The sequence below is a fragment of the Lotus japonicus genome, chromosome 2 (assembly GCF_012489685.1).
Source record: "Lotus japonicus ecotype B-129 chromosome 2, LjGifu_v1.2".
Taxonomy (NCBI): domain Eukaryota; kingdom Viridiplantae; phylum Streptophyta; class Magnoliopsida; order Fabales; family Fabaceae; genus Lotus; species Lotus japonicus.
Window position 1 is genome coordinate 92,209,449 of NC_080042.1, and position 22,353 is coordinate 92,231,801.

General features: G+C 36.7%; 3 protein-coding genes across 5 annotated transcripts; 2 read left to right on the forward strand and 1 right to left on the reverse strand.

Annotated features, from left to right (window-relative positions):
• The first annotated feature begins 545 nt into the window (after positions 1–545).
• Positions 546–5,308, forward strand: LOC130741067 (phosphatidylinositol/phosphatidylcholine transfer protein SFH11). Of its 3 annotated transcripts, XM_057593847.1 has the most exons (12): positions 548–773; positions 866–1,284; positions 1,360–1,459; positions 1,747–2,013; positions 2,311–2,388; positions 2,928–3,029; positions 3,154–3,203; positions 3,338–3,446; positions 3,737–3,817; positions 3,889–4,026; positions 4,111–4,155; positions 4,234–5,304. In XM_057593847.1, exons 2-12 carry the CDS (start codon positions 899–901, stop codon positions 4,276–4,278), a joined length of 1,401 nt encoding a protein of 466 aa, XP_057449830.1. In that variant the 5' UTR covers positions 548–773; positions 866–898; the 3' UTR covers positions 4,279–5,304. The 3 variants fall into 3 exon arrangements, with proteins under 3 accessions (XP_057449833.1, XP_057449830.1, XP_057449832.1); XM_057593850.1 differs by having other exon boundaries at positions 546–1,284; positions 2,973–3,029; positions 4,234–5,308; XM_057593849.1 differs by having other exon boundaries at positions 550–1,284; positions 4,114–4,155; positions 4,234–5,301.
• Positions 5,309–6,197: 889 nt separating this feature from the next.
• On the forward strand, positions 6,198–20,546 carry LOC130737297 (uncharacterized). Its single transcript, XM_057589049.1, has 16 exons — positions 6,198–6,415; positions 6,502–6,572; positions 6,735–6,816; positions 11,984–12,099; positions 12,447–12,611; positions 12,713–12,763; positions 13,061–13,138; positions 13,975–14,082; positions 15,947–16,079; positions 16,174–16,244; positions 16,362–16,443; positions 16,541–16,656; positions 16,759–16,929; positions 17,244–17,294; positions 17,728–19,058; positions 20,029–20,546. The coding sequence occupies exons 1-16, from the start codon at positions 6,364–6,366 to the stop codon at positions 20,099–20,101; spliced, it is 2,751 nt and encodes a 916-aa protein (XP_057445032.1). The 5' UTR covers positions 6,198–6,363; the 3' UTR covers positions 20,102–20,546.
• Positions 9,484–11,021, reverse strand: LOC130741069 (uncharacterized). The gene is made up of 2 exons (XM_057593852.1): positions 10,183–11,021; positions 9,484–9,928 (listed from the first exon to the last, which is right to left on the reverse strand). Exons 1-2 carry the CDS (start codon positions 10,535–10,537, stop codon positions 9,894–9,896), a joined length of 390 nt encoding a protein of 129 aa, XP_057449835.1. The 5' UTR covers positions 10,538–11,021; the 3' UTR covers positions 9,484–9,893.
• Positions 20,547–22,353: the final 1,807 nt, after the last annotated feature.

Consider the following 22,353-nt stretch of genomic DNA (forward strand, 5'->3'; position numbering starts at 1 on the left):
TTGTACTTGTTGTGGATGGCCCCACACAAAATCAAACCAAATAGTAATTGCTCTGGTGCCATCATTTGAACGGTGACCTCTATCCTAATATGCACCACTCTTGCACCACTTTTAGAGTGGTGCAATTTTACACCACATTTTTTAACCTACTATAATAGGTCAACACATCTGTTTTTAAAGAAATATAATATATAACAAATTTTTAATGATATTTTTTTAAAAAAATAATAATGTGTTAACCTGTTATAACCGATCAAAATAAATGGTGTAAAATTGCACCACTCTAAAAGTGGTGCATATTAGGGAGACCCTCATTTGAACTTCATATTGTTCTATTTTCCCTCATGTGATAACTTTCATTTTTGGGTAAATCCCTGTCATAACTTCTAATTGGGCTTCCAGCCCAAAGATAGCAAAGCTATTTAGTGAGCAAGCCCACACAAATTGAAAAAAGATTCGGAACTTGCTCTCATTGTTTTCGCGGTTTCTTGCAACAAGGGCCATTCCAATTCGATCCTTCCCCAACATGTGTCCTTCAAACAAAGTCACACATCATTCATCATCACAGTCCTTTCCCTTTCCTATAACGCCTCTTTCCCTTTTCAACCATTTCAGAATCCAAAATTCCTTCCTTCTGCTAAACACTCAAATCACAACCAAAATTTCACACCATTTCAATATTACAATTTTCAATTTCTGTTCCACACTGTAAATTCTGTTTTTTACAAGTTCCGGAAATGATATGATGAGCACTTATGATTTTCATGTGAAAGGTATAGGGTTTTAAATGTGGACTTTGAATGATTCTCTAGTTTCTATAATAATTAGTCAGGAAAATTACTTTTGCTGATCGATTTTGTATCAGAAAGCACGTTTTCAGTACAATCGCGTTTCACATATGAGTAGTCCGAAGGTCAGGGTTGAAGAGAGGGACATTGTTATAGCAAGAGGTGATGGTGGAGAAGAAGAGTTATTCAGTGGTGTTGAGAGATTGAAGAAGGTTGATTCTGGAAGTGTGAAGAGGAGGACCAAATCGTTTCATCCTCCAATCGAAACGCATTGGCATCTTCCTTTAGCAGAAGGAAAAAGAGAGGGTTCTAATTTCTCCATCAAGTCACTGTTGTCTTTTTCGCTCATGAAACTCGGGAGGAGTAAAAGCAAGGAAATGGTTCTACAAGGAGCTCATGATCCGAAGCATGAAGAAATTGTTGAGTCTTTTCGCACAATGCTTTCGCTCGTGGATCTCTTACCACCTAAGCATGACAATTATCATACTCTTCTAAGGTATATGTGCACCAGATAGATAGATAGACAGATAGATAGTATTTTCTAATTGCATTGCTTTTGATGTATTATAAGGTTTCTGCGCATGAATGATTTTGACATGGAAAAGTCCAAAGATATGTTTCGCAATTATCTGAAATGGCGCAAGGAATTTCGAGTAGACATGCTTCCTAAGGTGAATTACTTGAACTTCAAGATATATTCATTTGCAAAAATGAAAATTCTGTTTGGCAGAAACTAGGAGCATCATGCATGTTGATTGTGGGTGTGCTTTAGGTTCTTTATTTCTTAAGCATTAGATATGATCAAAGAAAATTTAACATGGTTTTAGAATTAAAATGCAATTACTAGTTTGCTATAGCCTATAGCAATATGAACTGCATGTCCATTTAAAACGATAAAGTTTAGATTTTAGAAGTTCTCCACCTCTTGTTATTGATGCAATGTTTGGTATTTAATCAGGAATTCCATTTCACGGAGTACACAGAAGTGAAGAAATGCTATCCTCATGGATACCACGGAGTTGATAGACACGGCAGACCTGTGTATATTGAGAGAATTGGGTTGGTAGATCTTGACAAACTGGGGCAAGTAACCACACATGAAAGGTTTATCAGGTATCATGTGTCAGAACAAGAGAAAACACTAAGAGTAAGATTCCCTGCATGTTCACTGGAGGCTAAAAGGCACATAGCATCCACTACAAGTATATTGGATGTCAACGGAATAGTGAGAAGATTTTTCTATATAAGTTTCCTTTTTATCAGAATTTGCTCGAAGTTTTGTGGTTCAATTGGTTCAGAGTTCTTTAGATGGGGGGCAGGGGCTTGGGGATCACAAATTCTTACATGTACCAAGAGGAAAATGTTTTCTTTTTTCTATTTTTTAAATGCATTTTAAGCAAATAATATTAAAACTGAAAACTTGTTAAGGTTTATCAAGTTCTAGTCACTTCATTTTATTGAGGTCCATATCTAGATGATTTTCCACATGCTGATATACGATTATGTGGTTGTATTCTTCTAGGGAATGTCTAATTTCTCAAAGCCTGCAAGGTATCTCTTTATGGAAATTCAGAAGATTGATAGCAGTTACTATCCTGAGGTATTTTTTTACACTGTAGTCCATACACAGATGATTTGGATATTTAATGTTTGTGATAAACGTGTGAACAAGGAGGTTAGACTATCTGAAGATAAGATAATGATTGCTTTTCAATTTTATAACAATCATTCAAATGAAAAAACAGTTCTAATTCAAAATATCTGGCACACATATGATGTAATTGTCATTTCTTGAGGAAAGGAAGAGAGAGCATAGAAAAAAAAATTGGGAACAAAAGGTCACAAACCTGAGCTGCACTTACATTTAGTCCAATTCTGTAACAAATATGTCAAGTCACCAACTAATCCTTAAATTCCTATCTCTAGATGTTTCCTAGACATGTTTTTTATCTCCCTCCTTGAGATACTGATATTCTTTTCTGTAGCATGGTCGAACTTATTGATTATACATGGTAAGAAAACATGCCAGAATTTGCATTTAAAACTTCAACTGTGCGAGATAGACACATTTTTGCTGTTAGATGTTTGGTTTATGAGCATTACTGTGCAGTTAATTAGTATTCATTTTCATTCTTCCAGACTCTAAATAAGCTCTTTATTATTAATGCTGGATCGGGGTTTAAGATGCTGTGGAAAGCAGTGAAGACATTTCTAGATGCACGCACAGCAGCAAAAATTCAAGTATGGGACATTGAAATTCAATATCATTTTCATTCTCAGATAATACAATGAGGTAGCACAACTATATTTGGTTGTATCACTCCCAAGCCCATATTTATGTTGAACTGTAACATTGTTGTTTCAGGTGTTGGGTTCTGATTATCTCGGTGTGCTGCTTCAGGCTGTCGATCCAAGGTGACGACTTCTAAAAATTTAGACATGACTCTTTTACAGTACTAAAAACCTGAAACCTGATTGATGAATGTGTTTGTGACTTGTGAAGTTCTGCACTTAAAGAATCTCCTATATTTGATTGTTTGATTTTACAGCAATTTGCCTACTTTTCTTGGTGGTGACTGCACATGTTCTGAATATGGAGGTTGCCTTATGAGCGATCGAGGGCCCTGGAAAAATCAAGAATTTTTAGAAATGATTCAGGTTTGGCAGTACTGTGAAATAACACTTCCAATTGTCATTTTGTCAAGTGAAGTCTCTACCCGCCAAGCGGTTACTTAGCTTTAGTTACAATTAGTGAGGAAGTTAGAAGTTTGTTATTGTAATTAGCTGGTTAGTTAGTTTGCCTCCTAATTCTGTTATTGCTCTCATTATGTATATATTGTACAGTTACCATTCAATCAATAAGAATCAGATTACAATCTACATGTCATCATCTCATTTCTACCATACATGTAGAAATTGTTGACAGTGGTTTCTCATTGTTTATGCAGGCAGTTTCATCGGGCAAAGAGACCAATGGTCAAAATGAACACGGTGATGAGGCTTCAGAAGATTCCTTGATGCCAAAAAATGTGAGAAATTGTTCACCTTTACTGAAACATCTACCAATATGTGACTTAATGATTCGCATAATAAAATGCAGGTTGACATGCAAAATGAAAATGACTTTAGTAAGAGCCTGGCACTAGAGGAGAGAGCTCGTGCGATGACAGACTCATCATGTAGGTTAGCATTGCAAAAGATTGATCAGCTTGAAGCTGCTCTTAGAGACACAAAAAATGTGAGTTTTCATACGATGATTCCTGAATGTCAAACCAAGACAATCCGGCATGCTTAGTGTTTTTGCTGACACTTATAATTATAGCAGAAAATCAAGACACTTGAAGATGCACTTCAGGAGACCAAGATGGTGAGCTCAACAACCTTGATATATCTCTCCTCTAGCAAAGTTAGATGACAGTTTGTTTTTCCTTTCCTTCTTTTTCAGGCCTTGAAAGAACTTGCACAGCTTAAAGAACAGCCAAAAATGTGAAATTGGCTAGTGTTTCACTCATAGTCTCTAACTCTTACTAGTTGTAATGTCAAATAGCATGCTCATCATAAAGTAGAGTCCTCCCCTTACCCGACAATACAAACATTAAAATACCGCAAAGTAGATTATCCACTCACAACTATTGAAAATTTACTAAATCTCTCCTGTTTTCTAGCAAATTTAAGCATCAACGATGGGTAATGAAAATGTTGACAAATTCCTTCAATTTATAAGACTTAACAGTATGTTTGGGCGGATCATTTATAGAAAGAAGGTAATGTAATTTTTGGAGGAATTTTATATCCTTTGTATTAAAATTCTGTGTTTGAATTTAACATACTGCATTCTAAATTCCTTCAAAAATTACATTAGCCTCTATAAATGCTTCATCTGAACACACTCTTGGTTTTGATAGTCATAAACCCCATTTGTGTTGATTTATTTAAGGCCGAATGAGTTCATTTTTTATATGATTTATTTGTATTTAGCAAAGGATTCCATGCGATTCCTGTTCATCCGCTGCAAAATGACAAATGAGCCTCCTGAAGGTAGAAAAAATATTGGATGGGGAAGATATAAAATAAAATAACATGCAAGTATATGAAGGAAGACCTTGAAGCACTTCATTTAAGATAAAAAAAGGGTTCATTTTGATATGCTTTGATAACACTTAGCAAGGAAAGGATTATCAAATTGAGAAGACGTTGGTCTAATGGTAAGCAAGTTTGGTGTAAGAATGAAAGCACATATTTAAATTGTGGGAAAAATATACGTTAAACATGAAACTGTTTCATAAATAAATGATGACATCCGTTAAAGACAACAATAATTTCCACTAAATTCCGCATTTCCCCTTGATCTGCCGCATGATGGACAAATGAGCCTCCTGAAGGGATAAGAACAAAGGATGAGGCCAATTTGACAACAATGCCTTTCTATTTCTCAACACTATTGTGCATATGTGCCAAGGGTTGGTACTTGGTAATGCCCATGCCACGTAAATGGCACAGGACAAATGTGATACTATCTACACATGTACTTGGTTCGAGGTAGTATATGTGGCATTCCAAATACTTAATATGTAAAATGTTGGTACTTAATATGTTTATTGTAATAAAATAACAAAAATAAGGACCCTACAACCTAAAATATGTTTTGTTTTTCTATTGAAGTTGTTGGAAACCTCCATTTCAAGAAATAGAGCTTCCACTTTTTTCATCCCTTTCAAATGGAGCTTTCTAATTAACCTTTCCACGGTAGGTGACAAACCTACAAATGAAGCTTTCCAACTAACTAACTAACCCAAATCTCCATGGTGAAACAACCCTATGGTGGCAAATTGTTTTGTAATATATTTAATTGTAATCGGTTTTGTTAATATATAAATTGAAAATAAGTATAATGCCATAAATAAATCAAATTAAACGAAAATCAACAAATTAAAAATAGTAACCCATAAATTCAATGTATCAATGAAATCAAACGAATCTCAATTATTAACTTCAAAATTTATAAATCATGCATATTTTGTGATCAAAGTGCCGAATTTGAGTTTTTATTTTGTCATATTAGGAAGATGTCAAGATTTGAGTTTTTTTTTCTCACATCAAAAAAATAAATTACATCTTTTAAAGATTGATTCCTGAGTTATTATCATTTAAAGATGTCGGATTTGAGTTTAGTTGAACATTTCATTTAATTTCTATTGAAATAATATTGATATCTTTATTTTACACTCTTTATCTTACAATATCCAACATCATTATTTGTTGAAAAAATTAAAATACTAAATATTCGATTATTTTAATTAACTATACTTTAGATAGTGAATAGGAGTATGAACATGTAAATACAAAGAAAAAATATTTTTACAATCAGGAATGTATCTAGACAGATTGTTTTTTAAGAAAAAACCACCTGTTCTGTAGCTGTCATAATCGCAATTCCCTTTTTGGTCTCTCCTTTACTCTTTTCCTTCCACCGTCTCCTTTCCTTGATCCCTCCGTCCATCTCATCTCATCTCATAGGGCCAGGGGAATCTCCGCACGGCACAATCCCCATTCCTTCTCCGATCGCGATTCGAAGATGAGCACTGGCTACCTTCTCCGCATTGATCCTCTCGAACTCAAGTTCACCTGTACGTTTTTCATCGATCTCTTTTCTCATCTTCTAGGGTTTCTTTCTCCTCTGTTTGATTTTGGTTTTACTTGTTCCCTGTTTCAGTTCAGCTGAAGAAGCAGATCTCATGCTCTCTTCAATTAACAAATAAGACTGATGAATATGTTGCTTTCAAGGTATCATTCTTTCATTTCACTTTCAACTTTCTGTGTTTGATTTTGGAGTACGATTTCATTGCCCAACCTATAAGATCTGTTGAATTTACCCTAATTCGTTCTTACCAGATTCACATGTTACAATTGGTTAATTTGAATTGTTTTTTTGGTTTTCATTCATAGGTGAAAACGACAAATCCTAAGAAGTATTGTGTTCGTCCAAACACTGGGGTTGTCTTGCCGCGTTCTACATGTGATGTTATAGGTACTGTTAGAAACAATGATTGATTGAATGATTCTTCTTAGATTCAATGCTTGAAGATTACAGTTTTTATACAAGTTCCTAATCAGTGAAAGATAAAGAAAAACTAACTAACTGAACTCTAACAAACTCTAACTAACTGTAACTAATTGCTAACAAACTAACAAACTCTAACTGACTTGACTTGTGAGTCAAGTTGCTAATTTAAATTACAATAATTCCAATACCCTCCCTCAAATTGAGGCATATATGTCTCTAAGACTCAGTTTGGAAACAAGATGATTGAACTGCGTTGGATGAAGTGCTTTAGTATGCAGATCTGCAAGTTGGGCAGTAGTTGGAATTGGCATGAGTTTGATGATCCCTTGTTGAATTTTCTCCCTAACCAAGTGGCAATCAATTTCTATATGCTTAGTCCGCTCATGAAATGTGGGGTTCTGAGCTATATGAATGGCCGACAAGTTATCACAGTAAAGAGCTACAGGAGACAACATAGGATGATGTAAATCTTTCATCAGATAAAGTAGCCACTGTATTTCACAGGTTGTGGATGCTATTGCTCGATATTCAGCTTCAGATGAGGATCTGGAAATAGTACTTTGCTTCTTGGATTTCCAGCTAATTAAGGAAGTACCATAAAAGATGTTGAAACCTGTGATTGACCTTCGAGTATCAACACATGATGCCCAATCAGAATCACAAAACGCTGTAAGTGTATGTGCTGAAGTCGAAGAAAAGAATAAGCCCTGACCAGGATGTTGTTTGATATAGCGAAGAACTCTAAGTGCAGCATCATGATGCTCTGTCATAGGATTAGATAAGAACTGACTAAGAGTGCTCACAGCAAAACACAGATCAGGTCTTGTGTTTGTGAGATAGAGTAGCCGACCAATCAACCTTCGATAAGCAAGAATGTCTGAACAAGGTTGGCCCGAGCTAGCTGAAAACTTGGTTCCTGGTGTCATTGGAGTAGCAACTGGTTGACTTGCTAACAGGCCTGCATCATCAATCAGCTCTAGGGCATATTTCCTTTGTGACAAGACTAAACCTTCCTTGGATCTTGCTACTTCAATACCAAGGAAAAACTTGAGAGCTCCAAGGTCTTTGATCTTGAATTGTTGATCCAAAATATGTTTGACATGTTGTATTTCTTCAAGATCATCTCCAGTCAATACTATATCATCAACATAGACAAGCAAGATGGTAAGGTGGTTGGCTGTGTGCTTAACAAACAAGGAATAATCTGACTTGGATTGTGTGTAACCAAGTGAGATCAAAGAGGATGTAAGCTTGGAATTCCACTGTCTGCTAGCCTGCTTTAGCCCATATAGAGACTTGACCAACTTACAAACTTGACCAGAATGACTTGGCTTATATCCTGGTGGAAGAGACATGTAGACCTCTTCATCTAAATGTCCATGCAGAAATGCATTATTAACATCCAGCTGTTGCAAGTGCCAGTTATGTGATGCTGCCATAGCAAGAACTAATCTCACTGTGGTCATCTTAACCACTGGTGAAAAAGTCTCAAAATAATCAAGACCATGCTGTTGAGTGTAACCCTTGGCTACTAACCGAGCTTTGTACCTTTCAATGCTCCCATCTGCATGTCTCTTGATCTTAAAAACCCATTTGCAACCAATAGGGTGTTTCCCAGGTGGTAAATCAGTTAGAACCCAAGTCTGAGTATTTTCTAGAGCAGTAATTTCAAGGTCCATGGCATTTCTCCAACATTCATGCTTCACTGCTTGATTATATGTATGAGGTTCAACTTCCTGAGAAACAGCTAAAGCAAACCTTCTATGTGATGGTGAGAGTGTGTGATAGGATATGTAATCTGAAATAGGATAAGAGACACCTGAAGAGGAAGAGGCCTGAGAAGAAGTATGAGCTATGTTACAATGATAATCTTGGAGATAAGAAGGTTTTTGTGTTTGTCTAGTGGAATGTCTCAAGGCTGGTGGCTGTGGTAACAAGGGTGATGAAAAGGGTGAAGAAATGATGGTAGTATCTGGCTCGAGTTGAGCTGGCTGTGGGGGAGTGAAATCATCTGAGGAAGAACTAAGATCAGTAGGGAGTGAGGGAACAGGGAACAAAGAAGATAGTGATACTGTGTCAGTTGCTTGAAAAGGAAAAACATTTTCATAAAAAATGACATTTCTTGAAAGAAAAACTTCTCTAGTGTTCAAATCAAACAAAAGATATCCCTTGACCCCTTCTTTCTGTCCTAGAACAATGCATTTCCTAGCTCTTGGTTGAAACTTTGTTCTATGTGCAGTAAGGGAAGTAGCATAACATAAAGAACCAAAAACCCGTAAGTGTTCAATGTCTGGTTTCAGGTTATGCAAAATGATGAAAGGAGATGAGTAAGATAAAACCTTGCTTGGTAAAAGATTCATTAAGTATACTGCATGAATCACAGCAAAAGACCAAAATTCAAGGGTCAAGTTAGATTGCAGCATAAGAGCCCTAGCAATATTCAGGATGTGCTGATGTTTTCTCTCCACAACACCATTTTGTTGTGGAGTTTCAACACAAGATAATTGGTGTTGAATTCCATGCTGTGAATAAAAATCAGTCATGGCAAATTCAACCCCATTATCTGATCTCACTATTTTAACAAGAGATCCATACTGTCTCTGTGCATAAAGGATAAAAGTTTCCGAGCCTCTGATTTTGCTTTCATTAATTTTATCCAAGTAAACCTAGACTTATCATCTACAATTGTGAGGAAATATTTGGCTCCTGTAATAGATGCAACACTGTATGGTCCCCAAATATCTACATGCAACAATTCCAAAACAGTTCCAGAAATAGTATGGCTCAAAGAAAAAGATAATCTTTTTTGTTTAGCAAAATGACAAGTATCACAATTCTTACATGGAGAAGTAGTAATAGCAGGGTACATTTGTTGCAAAGAAATATAACAAGGCTGAGATGGATGTCCTAACCTATGATGCCATATATTTGGCAACTTATTAGAAGAAGAAACAGTACTCATGTTTACAGAATGGAAAGTATGAAGTGGTTTGAAACTAGTAATAGGTGGAAGCTCCATGATGTATAGCCCATCCTTGATCTCAGCTCTCCCAATCATCTTCAAAGTGGTCTTGTCCTGAATCAAACACAAGGAATCAGTGAAAATCAATCTGTGATTTAGTACTTTGGTAAGCTTGTGTATAGAAACAAGATTGACAGAAAATTCAGGTACATAGAGAACATTATGTAAAGTCAGGGTAGGTGAAAGAAATACTGTCCCTAAATGGTTTGCAATAGCATGAGCTCCATTAGGCAAAGATACAGGTACAGGTTTGATTGAGTAGTAAGAAGAAAAGAAAGATAAGGAAGAAGCAATGTGATCAGTGGCACCTGAATCCATGATCCATTGAGAATTGACCATATCTATGTTATTAGCAATAACATTGTGACTACTGACAAGGTTGGAAGCAGCAATAGGCTTAAGGTTGGGGGCTTGTGAAACTGCAGTGGGCTTAGATTGAGGAAGTAATGCCAGTAAACCTTGAAGTTGCTCTCTTGTCAGCTCAAGACTTGAAGAAGGAGGTTCATCTTGATCTGAAGAAGAATGTGAATCACCTCCTGAAGTTGTAATGTAAGCCTTCTTTGGCTTATAACCATTTGGAAAGTTGGAAGGATAGCCATGCTTAAGGAAGCATGTTTCAACAGTGTGATTCTGCCTTCCACTGTGTGCACAACCTCTGCACATTGGATTTACTTGAAGAATACTGAGAATTCGACCTTCCCCTGTTGGAATTAGAATATGTGCCTTGTGTATTCCCAGTATGAACTGCCATAGCTGCTGGCTCAGGAAGTACTCCAATGCCTAAGTGTCTTTCTTGTTGTATTATCATAGAGAAAATCTTAGACAAAGTTGGCAAAGGTTCCATCAACAAAATCTGAGATCTAGCAGCAGCAAAATTATCATTCAAACCTCTAAGGAAACACAGCACACAATCATTTTCCCTATATTGCTTGAAGATTTTCACAGCCTCACAACAGCACGCATGAGGGGAAACACAAACAGGAATTGGCCGATAATTGCATAGTTCATCCCACAGAATCTTCATCTTGGTGTAGTAAGCAGTAATAGACAAATCACCTTGATTTAGAGAATACAATTCATGATGCAGGTGAGAAATTCTTACCGAATCTCCCTGCGAGAAACGATCTTTCAGATCTTGCCAAGCTCCAGAAGCTGTGTCAATCCAGATGATGCTAATTGCTATCTCTGGAGAAACCGAATGATTAATCCACGAAAGCACAAGATTATTGCAGCGCTTCCAAGCTGAAAGCATAGGATCATCATCGGAGAGCTTTGCAATCGAACCATCAGCGAAACCAAACTTATTCTTCATCTGCAATGACATCGCCATTGCACGAGCCCAGCCATGGTAATTGCTCCCATCAAGAACTGGAGAAACGAGAACAAGTGAGGGATTCTCGTTTGGATGAATGTAGTAATCGTGAGTCGAGTCTGTCAAATTTGCTCGAGTAATCGGAGCCATTGTTGAAGGTAGAAGAAGCTTCAAAGCTTTATGCAGAAGAATCAGTGAAGAGAAGTGAAGAAACGGCAAAGAGAATGCCGAGAAAGTGCTCGAGAAAATCTCTGAGAAAGTAGAAGAAGCTTGAGAAAATCTCTGAGAAAGTAGAAACAATAGCTAAGAGAATGCCAAGAAAGTGTTCGAGAAAATGTCTGAGAAGAAAAGAAAAAAAAAAAAAGATAGGTAACCGTCACCAAGAAAATTCCAACAGAAAAGGAATTTTCCCGAGAAAATCAGAGACGAAGAGAGAAAGCGGAAGCTAAAAGCTCATGATACCATGTTAGAAACAATGATTGATTGAATGATTCTTCTTAGATTCAATGCTTGAAGATTACAGTTTTTATACAAGTTCCTAATCAGTGAAAGATAAAGAAAAACTAACTAACTGAACTCTAACAAACTCTAACTAACTGTAACTAATTGCTAACAAACTAACAAACTCTAACTGACTTGACTTGTGAGTCAAGTTGCTAATTTAAATTACAATAATTCCAATAGGTACCGCCGACGCGATGCCGCCACTGAATGCATTGATGATATTATTGTTTCCTGAGTTTAATTTTTATTGTCAATCAATGGCTTTGCTTGATGATATTGCTTGTGTTTTGCAGTTACCATGCAAGCGCAGAAGGAAGCTCCGCCAGATATGCAATGCAAGGATAAGTTTCTTCTTCAATGCGTAAAAGTAAATGATGGGGTCTCCCCAAAGGACATCACTGCAGAAATGGTACAACACTTCATGCTAGTTACAGTTGCAACTTGCTTTTATTCTTTTTATCTTTTTGTATAACATTGGGTATTGGGGAGTTAGGATCGGGTTGATTAGTGATTGGTTAGTAAGTTGTTAGTTGTTATAAATTAGAATTAGAACCAAGCTTACTAGTTTTGAAATACATGCTACTATGGTAGTTAGAGTAGTTATAACTGCACAGGTAGTTAGCTTTCACCTTCATGTATATAGCATTGTATCAACTCTAGATCAATGAGAAATTACATTTTCCTTTCTCCATTTCCTGGACTCTCTACGTCAATATTGGGTGAAATGATGAGAGTTGTGTCCGTGTGATTTTTTAGTTCAACAAGGAATCAGGGCACGTGGTTGAAGAATCCAAATTGAGAGTGGTGTATGTCTCTCCACCTCAACCTCCGTCTCCAGTTGCGGAAGGTTCTGAGGAAGGCTCATCGCCCAGAGGTTCTGTTTCTGAAAACGGAAATGTCAATGTCTCAGACTCAGCAACAGTAAGTTCTAAACTTGTTCCTAGTTTAGATGAATCTTTGATTTTTCTCTATAAAAAAATCTAATGATACCAACCGGGGTATATTTCTTTTGGGTATTGAAGATTGCCAGAGGATTTACTGAAAGACATGAGGCTACAGATAAATCTGCAGAGGTAATGCAAAACTACTTTTTTTAAGGATATTGTCTGTTTGTCTGTCAACATGCATTTTGAATTGTGTATAACTATAGTTTTAATTAAATAAGTATCGAAGCATTATGTTGAATCAATGACCTATCTATCTTTGACTAGCAGGACAAAAAGAAAAGTTTCTTATGATTTTTGGTTGGAGGCTGTAATTTATTTTGTTTCTTAAAGCTTGTAACTTCAGATTGTTTTCCTTCTCTGTGCACTCTCGCTCAAGCTTTGGTGTGTGTGGACTTTATTTTGATTATAGTTGCTTTGTTGCAGGCAAAAGCTCTTATCACGAGGCTGACTGAAGAAAAGAGTAATGCAATTCAACAAACTAACAAGCTTCGACAGGAATTGGTGAGGGTTTACAAAATATATATTGTAGATAACTATTATCTCTCCATCTGACTGAATAAAACCTATCTCTCCATCTTACCCCTCTTCATTCAGGAAAAAAAGAAGAGAAATACATATCAGTCAGATAAAAACACTAAAAACATATTTTCTAAATTTGAAAGCCTATCCTGAGCAATGTAAAAGCACATTATGTTCTGTGTTAGATGTGGAACTGTAGAAGTTGAAGTATTTAACTGGTTCTGTCAAAGTAGCTTTAGGAGAGGATATTTTCTTGAATAGTATGAATGTTCGTTTGATTTCTCCCAGAAAATATTTTCCGAGTGTTTAATCAATCTTTTCCGTTGCTGGATATGCTGTGATGTTTGTGAGCATTTATTGTTTGGCACTGGGGAACGGAGGAACATAGATTTTCAGCTCCAGCATTTGAGCTTTACTTGAAGAAACAATTGTGCAGGCTATGTTGGTCATTTTTGCTTTATTTTGTTTCTTACTAATTTCATAATTCACATTTTTAACCTTTGGTTCCTGTTAAATCTTGTGCCTGTTTGCTTTCTGCTACTGTGCTACGATCTGTTAGGAACCCATATTTTCATGCTAATTGCTTTCTCATCCGTTTATGTTGAACTTGAAGGTTTAAACTTGTCATTCATTACCTCGCTTATACTTTTAGCTGTGCATATGGTGACAATATGTTTTTTCCTTATTTTGTTATTAGAAAAGTATATGATGACAATAGAACTTGGTATGATGTAATTGAAGCTACTAATCGAAGTGTCTTTTAATGTTGCTTCTGAACTTGGGGGAAACGCTTACATCAATGATATTATTGCCTGCAGGACCTGCTGAGACGTGAGAGCAACAAAAATCGTGGGGGTGTCTCAATGCTCATTGTCATATTAGTTGGTTTACTTGGCATAGTTATGGGGTATCTGATGAAGAAGACCTAAGTATCTGAGATTCCATCCATCTTTCACCATACTTCACAGTTTCCCTATTGTTCCTGAGTATTCAGAAAATGATGACGAAAGGAAAAATAGGTTAATTTAGCAGGTATTTTCTTTTGGAGGGTCGTTAATATTTGAATGTAGACACATTAGTTGGGAGTGTGGGTCTATGGTTGCTTGTAGAGCAGACTATTGTGAATTGACTCATACTTTTGGGTAACATGCATTCTTTTTGTAACTTGTGGAAGATTATTTTGTGTGGTTTATCTAATGACTATCTGGAAATGTCATCAAAGACCACCAGTAACATTAATAGTAAGAGTATAATTTTTTCACCTCTTCTTGTGAAGAATATCAAAATTGAAGGTCAGTACTTGACCTGGGTGATCAGATATACAGCCTTGCTCTACTTTAGGGATGTAGGGCATTTCAATGTTCTTAGAAAATATTAATTAAGGATCCATACAAGCAGAAGAAAAGCTTTACTTTAGCACTTTCCAGATCCTCAATGAATATTAGTTTCTTTTAAGTTCTATTTATAAGTCTCATTTAGTTGTTAACCCTAAACTCGTGCTTGGACCGTATCTAAGCTTAAGGGATTTGTAGATTTTAATTGATGTCCGTACCGCTCTGCAATAATTACTCCGTATTTAGGTATGAAAATAACATTGCTAGTTGATATTTATATATTCATCTTTGGATTCCATCATTTTTTTTAATCTAAAATAAAAGTATAAACGTGCCTACTGATTTATCAATAATTACCCAGTCTTTAGGTATGAAAACACTTGCATGGTGAAAATGGAGTATGTGAATCATCCCATGAATCAGACATAGGTGCGAACAACTCCTCTATCTCAGCCTCGAGGTAGGATACATAGGGAATCCTTTCCATCCCTAATTCTTCAAGCATGAGGAAATAACAGGCACCAGTGCGTAGCGTTGACCCTAAGACCATTGAACTTTCTGCTCATTAAGAAACCTCATATGGAGGGAGGAGCAAATGTTCATGGCAAAGGCAGTTAGGACATAACTCTCCCCATCATCTCCATGCAAATACATTTACAAAAGAATGCAATAGAAAGTAGAAGGAAGAAAAAAGTTTATAGGAGCAAAAACTACATTTACAAAAGAATGCAATAGAAAGTAGAAGGGAGTAAAAAGTTTATAGGAGCAAATGAGGAAGAAGAGAGGAAAAGGCAAGCGAACATCACAACACTGGAAGAAACTGCAAATTGCCTAATAGTAAAAATGAAATAGAAGAAAAAAATGATGCTCGGTAGTAAAATTTAAAAGGCTTGTGAGTATGGCAAATTAGACCTTCGCACACCCTTTATCAATACACAACTCATGAATAACTACACACGTTAGAAAAGACCAATGGAAATAGTATAATGTCTCGTCTCTATTTAAATCACCATGTTAGGAAAAGACATGACTTAACCATTTGCCTAGGTCTTGAAGAGTCATTGTTCTAATTTGCAATTTGGACTTAGACAGCTAAGTAATGAACCCCTGATCTAACTACACGTATTTACTTGACTTAAGCGATTCAGACAAAAAGAGGCGTCAAACTTCATAATCCAAGCATCACTGCTCCTCGAATACTCAGATTGAGGTTGTGCTATTTGCAGAAATTTTTTATCAAGCCCAAAACATCGGCCCAACAAGAGAGGCCCATGATGATAACATTCGTTGGAATTAATATATCTTAATTTGAGATATTTAGATAAACACAATATCATGAGATTACCTCAAAATTTGATAGTCAAAGCATCCTCAAATACTTGGGAATAAAGACAATTATCATAGAACATCTTGCCCCAAACATTGAGGGCCACCATCAACACAAACATAGTAAAATAGGAAACCGGAGACCTTATCCACATTGAACCTCTCGAAGTCAACTTCCATCGATTCTCATCTCACTGCGCATCGATCAGAGATGAGCACCGGCGAACTTCTCCACATTGAACCTCACGAACTCAAGTATATCTGTGCGTTTTTCTCCCTATCATGGATCTCTTTTCTCATCTTCTAGAGTTTCTTTCTCCTGTGTTTGATTTTGTTTTTACTTGTTCCCTGTTTCAGTTCAGCTGAAGAAGCAGATCTCAAGTTCTCTTCAATTATCAAATCAGACTGATGAATATGTAGCTTTCAAGGTATCTACAAGATCTTCTCAACTCACCCTAAAATCAAATCCATACTTGTTTCTTCTTGTCAGATTCGATTCGCATGTGCAATTGGTAACGTTGAATTTTTTGTTTTTGTTTTCCCAGGTGAAAACGACAAATCCCACGAAGTATTGTGTCCGTCCAAACACTGGGGTCGTTTTGCCACGTTCTACATGTGATGTTACAGGTACTATACTACCACCAATGCCAATGAATATGTTGATAATTGATATGATCTTCTCCCTGTCCTTTGATTGATGATGGTGACATTCCGTGTTTCACAGTCACCATGCAAGCGCAGAAGGAAGCTCCACCTGATATGCAATGCAAGGATAAGTTTCTTATTCTAAGCGTAAAAGTAGATGATGGAGTCACCCCAAAGGATATCACTTCAGAAATGGTACAACACATCATGCTATTGCAACTTCCTTTGATTCTTTTTATTTTTTATATTTAACTTTGAGTGAAATGATGAGACTTATGCCCTTGGGAATTTTTTTAGTTCAACAAGGAATCAGGGCACATTGTTGAAGAATGCAAATTGAGCGTGGTGTATGTTGCTCCACCCCAACCTCCGTCTCCAGTTGCCGAAGGTTCTGAGGAAGGCTCATCGCCCAGTAGTTCTGATTCTGTAGAGAAGGGAATTGAATTGATAATTCCTTTGATTAATTTGGTAAACAATTTACACGAATATATACAGCAAAGAATTGAGAAACTGAATGCTAATAATAATAAGGAGTGGAACTAACAATCAATACCTATTCCACTAACGTTACTGGCATGAAAGTAGGAAACTAATTACTGACCTATTCAAACTAATTACTAACTACCTATTAGTTTCTGAAAACGGAAATGTCAATGGTTCTGACTCCGCAACTGTGAGTTCTGAACTTGTTCCTAGTTTAAGTGATCCTTCCTTTTTCCGCTATTAAAAAAAATCCAACGATCTCAACTGTGATATATATCTTTCTTTTTTGTGTATTGCAGGTAGCGAGTGGATTTACTGAACTACTTGAGGCTTCAGAAAAATCTGCAGAGGTAAAGGAAATCGAAATCTACTTTTTTAGAAGTATATTTGTTGTTTGTCAACATGCATTTTGATTTGTGGATAGCAGCTGTTTTAATTAAATGACATCATCAGTTGTTACTTATAGGCATCGACTTTTCAGGGAAGAATAAAAATGACTAAAGAGAATTGAACTTCCTTGTTTGTCATGCACAAGCTAACTGAGACACACTGCAATAGTCACATGAACAAAACATTGTAAAACAGTTTATTGAGTTCATTGTTCTATAAAAAGTTCTGTGTGCATGATATCATCCTTCTATTATTTTTCCAAGTGTTTGCATAATTATATATACTTCACGCTGAAATGGTACAACACATCATGCAAGTTACCGTTTGATTCTTTTTTATTTTATATATTTAACATTGGGTGAAATGAGAGTCTTGTGCCTTGGAATTTTTTAGTTCGACGAGGAATCAGGGCACATTGTTACTCCACCTCAACCTCCTTCTCCAGTTGCGGAAGGTTCTGAGGAAGGGTCATCGCCTAGAGGTTCTGTTTCTGAAAACGGAAATGTCAATGGTTCTGACTCTTATGCAAAGTCTATGTCTTCCAACTCTACGGAAGAAGCATTTAATGATGATACTTTTGAAGGTTTACAACTAACTTCAGGAGACTTTATGTATTTGGGCTCTACAAATCAAGCTAGAAATATTCTTTTGAAGGCACTGCAAGATGATAGATACCATTCAATTGGATTATTTGGAAAGAGAGGCTCTGGTAAAACAGCACTGGTGAAAGCTGAGATACCTGAGTATGAAAATATTTTTCACTTAGTTGTGTATGTTACTGTGTCAGAACAAGCAGATATTGCGAAACTTCAGAATCAAATCGCTCACCAATTGAATCTAAAACTTAAGGCAGTTAAAAGTAAACACAGAAGAGCATCAGCAATAGAGTCAGCATTATTGAAAAGTGTGGGTAAAGTTCTTGTCATCTTTGATGATGTTTCGACAAACTTTGGTCCTCAAGATATTGAAGATATTGGCATTCCTGATCCTAGTAAACAACTCAAGATCCTTTTGATCACACATGACAAAAAGTACTGCAACATGATCAGATGTAATCCTTGGATTCCTCTGTACCCCTTATCTGATGAGGATGCTTGGAAGTTGCTCCAACAATATTCAAGCATAGACAATGACTCCCCATCCGACCTGATCAATGTGGCACGTGAAGTTGCATTTCTATGTATGGGGTTACCTCGTGTAATTGAAGATGTTGTGTCTTCCTTACATAAAAAGGACACTAAGCACTGGAAAGAAACATTAGACTGTCTAAATCATTCAACAGCCTCCCACCAAATTTTCATCAGCTTTAGAGGAAAAGACACCCGTGATGATTTCACTGCTTCTCTTTTTGATGCTTTAGTCCAAGGAGGATTCAAGGTCTTCAAAGATGATGAGGAACTGCGGAGCGGGGACCAAGTTTCAGAAGCTCTAATAAAAGCAATTGAACAATCAAGGTGCTCAATCGTTGTCTTATCAGAAAACTATGCTGAATCTTCATGGTGTCTTGACGAATTAGTTAGGATTCTTAAGTGTAGGAAAAAGATGAAACAACTGGTTTTGCCAATCTTCTACAAAGTGGATCCCTCAAACGTTAGATATCTGAAAGGAAGTTTTGGGGAAGCCATGACGAAGAAGAAAGAAAGGTTTAAAGAGGATAGGATACAAGAGTGGACTTCAGCTTTGTTCGAAGTTTCCGACTTGTCTGGGAGGGGCTACAAGACTGGGTAAGCAATATATATCCTTCCATTTATTTTCATTTATTAATCCATAGTTAATATCTAGTCTCTTAGCTAAATTTTTTCAATTTGATACTTTAAATATCTTTTTAGGCTTATTAGCATTTTTGGTCCCCAGATTTCAAAATTGTGCAAACGAGGTCCCTAAACTTAAAATTAGCATTTCGCTACCCCGACGTTAGGCTCCATTAACAGTTCGGTACCTCATGATTTTCCCGTAAAAAAAAGTAACGATTTCTGAAAAATACAGATATATTCATGCGCTGCTTCATCTTCTTCATACATCATTCCATCATGTTCTTCAAAAAAATTCCAGAAAGAAAGGGAAATGTACTCTTTTTTTAGTGTGTGTGATATGAAGGTGAAGATGAAGGACATGAAGTTGTTCGTGAGATGAAAAAAAGATAAGGATGATTTTGATTTTAGGTTTTTAATTTATGGGTTTTTGGATTTAGTGATAGAGAAAATTAATGATGAAGATGATGGAAGAAGAAGATGAAGATGATGAACTTTGTGTTTTTTTTTTAATTTTTTAATTTACTTTTTTGGTTAAATTACCTACTTGTCCTAAAAAATGTTACTTTTTTAAACGGAAAAATGATGAGGGACCAAAACTGTTAGCGGAGCCTAACGTCAGGCTAGTGAAATGTTATTTTTTAAGTTTAGGGACCCTGTTTGCACAATTTTAAAACCTGGGGGACCAAAAGTGCTAATAAGCCCATATTCTTAATGATTTTGTAAATCAGGATTGTCCATATTGTTTGTTATTCAAGTTTTGTTTCTTGTTTGAATTCAATCTTATATTTTGTGTGACTGAGCTATTGTGAATTTTAATTTATGAGAAACTTATTTTTAAATGAATTTTGTGAAATTAATTCTGTTTAATAGAAATTAAGAAAATGAAAACTGTATGCATACATTAATTGAGAGACCGTGTCTAATGTTTATACTTTTGCAGGTCCCAAATTGTGTTTATCAAAGCTATCGTACAATATGTCCGAGAGAATGCACATCGTTTGCATATTGTATAAAACACGCTTATGGAATTGAATGTAGATTTGTGTTCTGTTATGAAGATTGTAGAAGGGAGCCTTTAATAGCTGAAGCTATGTGTTTTAGATGGGCACTTAATCTTGCAGCTAATTGGGGTCTAGATAGTTTAGTCTTTTCCTCTGATTGTCAACAATTAGTTAAGGCTTTTCACTGTCCTTCTGAGTTCCCCTCTTTGGCTCATATCATGTTGGATTGTACTCAGTTGGTTAATAGCTTTAGGAACTTCTCTTTTTGTTTTGAATACAGGCAGACTAATAGAGTTGCCCATGCATTGGCAGCTGAGAGTCATTTGTACAAAGACTGCGAATGGTGGGGTGATCCCCCTGTGGGTATCCTATTTGTTGAAAACCTAAACTGAATCTGAGAATTGAACTGAAAATATTATTCATTGAAAGGTGAAGATTACAAGAGTTTATCTCAGTATTTATACTGTGAGAGAGACTTGCATAGCAAGCTACCTAAACTAACTATAGTTAACAGTTAGGCTAACCATAGTTAGTAACTAACCGTAACTGACTCATAACAAACTCAACTGACTAACAAACTTAACCAGCTTGTAACTAACAGTTACAATGTATATAGCAAAGCATAATTGCTTTATACTCTAATAGACCCCCTCAAACTCAAGGTGGTTGAGAAAGAAATTTCTCAAACACATTGAGTTTGTCCCTTAAGGCTTCAAACCGAGCAGGAGAAAGAGGCTTTGTAAAAATGTCTGCTAGCTGATCAACTGAAGGAATGTGAGTCACAAACAGTGACTTGTTGAGAACCTTCTCTCTAACAAAGAAAATATCTAATTCCATATGCTTAGTCCGAGTGTGCAAAACAGGATTATGGGTTAGAGCCACTGCACCCATGTTATCACAGTAAATTTTTGAAGTTTGGAAGGGAATGTGTAGCTCCTGGAGAAGAGACTGAACCCATAGAAGTTCTGCAGAAGTGTTGGCCAGACTCCTGTATTCAGCTTCAGTACTAGATCTTGCAACCAGGGTCTGTTTCTTAGAGCACCAAGATACTAGATTTGGACCAAAAAATACACAAGAGCCAGAAGTTGACCTCCTATCATCAGGATCTGACCCCCAGTCAGCATCACAAAAAGCAACAAGGGACACTGGCTTTGTGAGAGAGCAAGGCTTGATCAGTAGACCATGATGACTTGTAGCTTTGAGATACCTAAGAATCCTTTTGACAGCTTTCCAGTGCTCCTCTAAAGGCTGACTGAGAAACTGACACACCTTGTTTACTGAAAAACTAATTTCTGGTCTGGTCAATGTGGCATATTGCAAGGCCCCAACAATGGACCTATAGAGAGTAGGATTGTCAAAGTAGTCAGCTCCATATTTACTGAGCCTAGCTCCTCCAACCATAGGAGTAGAGATGCCTTTTGCTTCTGCCATATCTGCCCTTTCCAACAAATCACCTATGTACTTGGTCTGAGTGAGAAGCAAAGAACCATTCTGCAAATGATGGACCTGAACACCAAGAAAATAGTCCAGTTGACCCAACTGTTTGAGTGAGAACTCTGAGTTTAAGTTCTGAACAATTTGCTGAACCAAGGGTAGAGAACTGCCAGTGATGATTATATCATCCACATAAACTAGGATATAGATACAACAGGTCTTGGTGTGAAAGGTGAAAAGGGAAGGATCACAACAGCTGGGCTTGAAACCAAACTTCACAAGAGCATCTTTCAATCTTTCAAACCAGGCCCTTGGGGCCTGTTTAAGGCCATAAAGAGCCTTATTAAGTCGACAGACTAGGGACTTATCTGCATGCTGAAACCCTGGAGGTTGTACCATGTACACCTCTTCCTCAAGAGCACCATTGAGGAAGGCATTGTTCACATCCAATTGGTGAATATGCCATTTCTTAGTAACTGCCAGTGAAAGAATTAATCTGATGGTGATAGGTTTGACCACAGGTGAGAATGTCTCTGAATAGTCAAACCCTTGCACTTGATGATAGCCTTTTGCAACCAGCCTGGCCTTATATCTGTTAATTGACCCATCAGCATTTTCTTTGACTCTGAACACCCACTTACAGCCTATAGACTGCCTATGAGGGGGAAGAGGAACTAATGTCCAAGTGTTGTTAGCAAGCAGAGCATCATACTCAGCTTGCATTGCAGCAAGCCATTTTGGATCCTTAAGAGCTTGTTTAGTTGTGGTAGGCTCAACCTGTGTGAGCAGCAATGTAGGGAATAACCGAGGCTTAACAATGCCAGACTTAG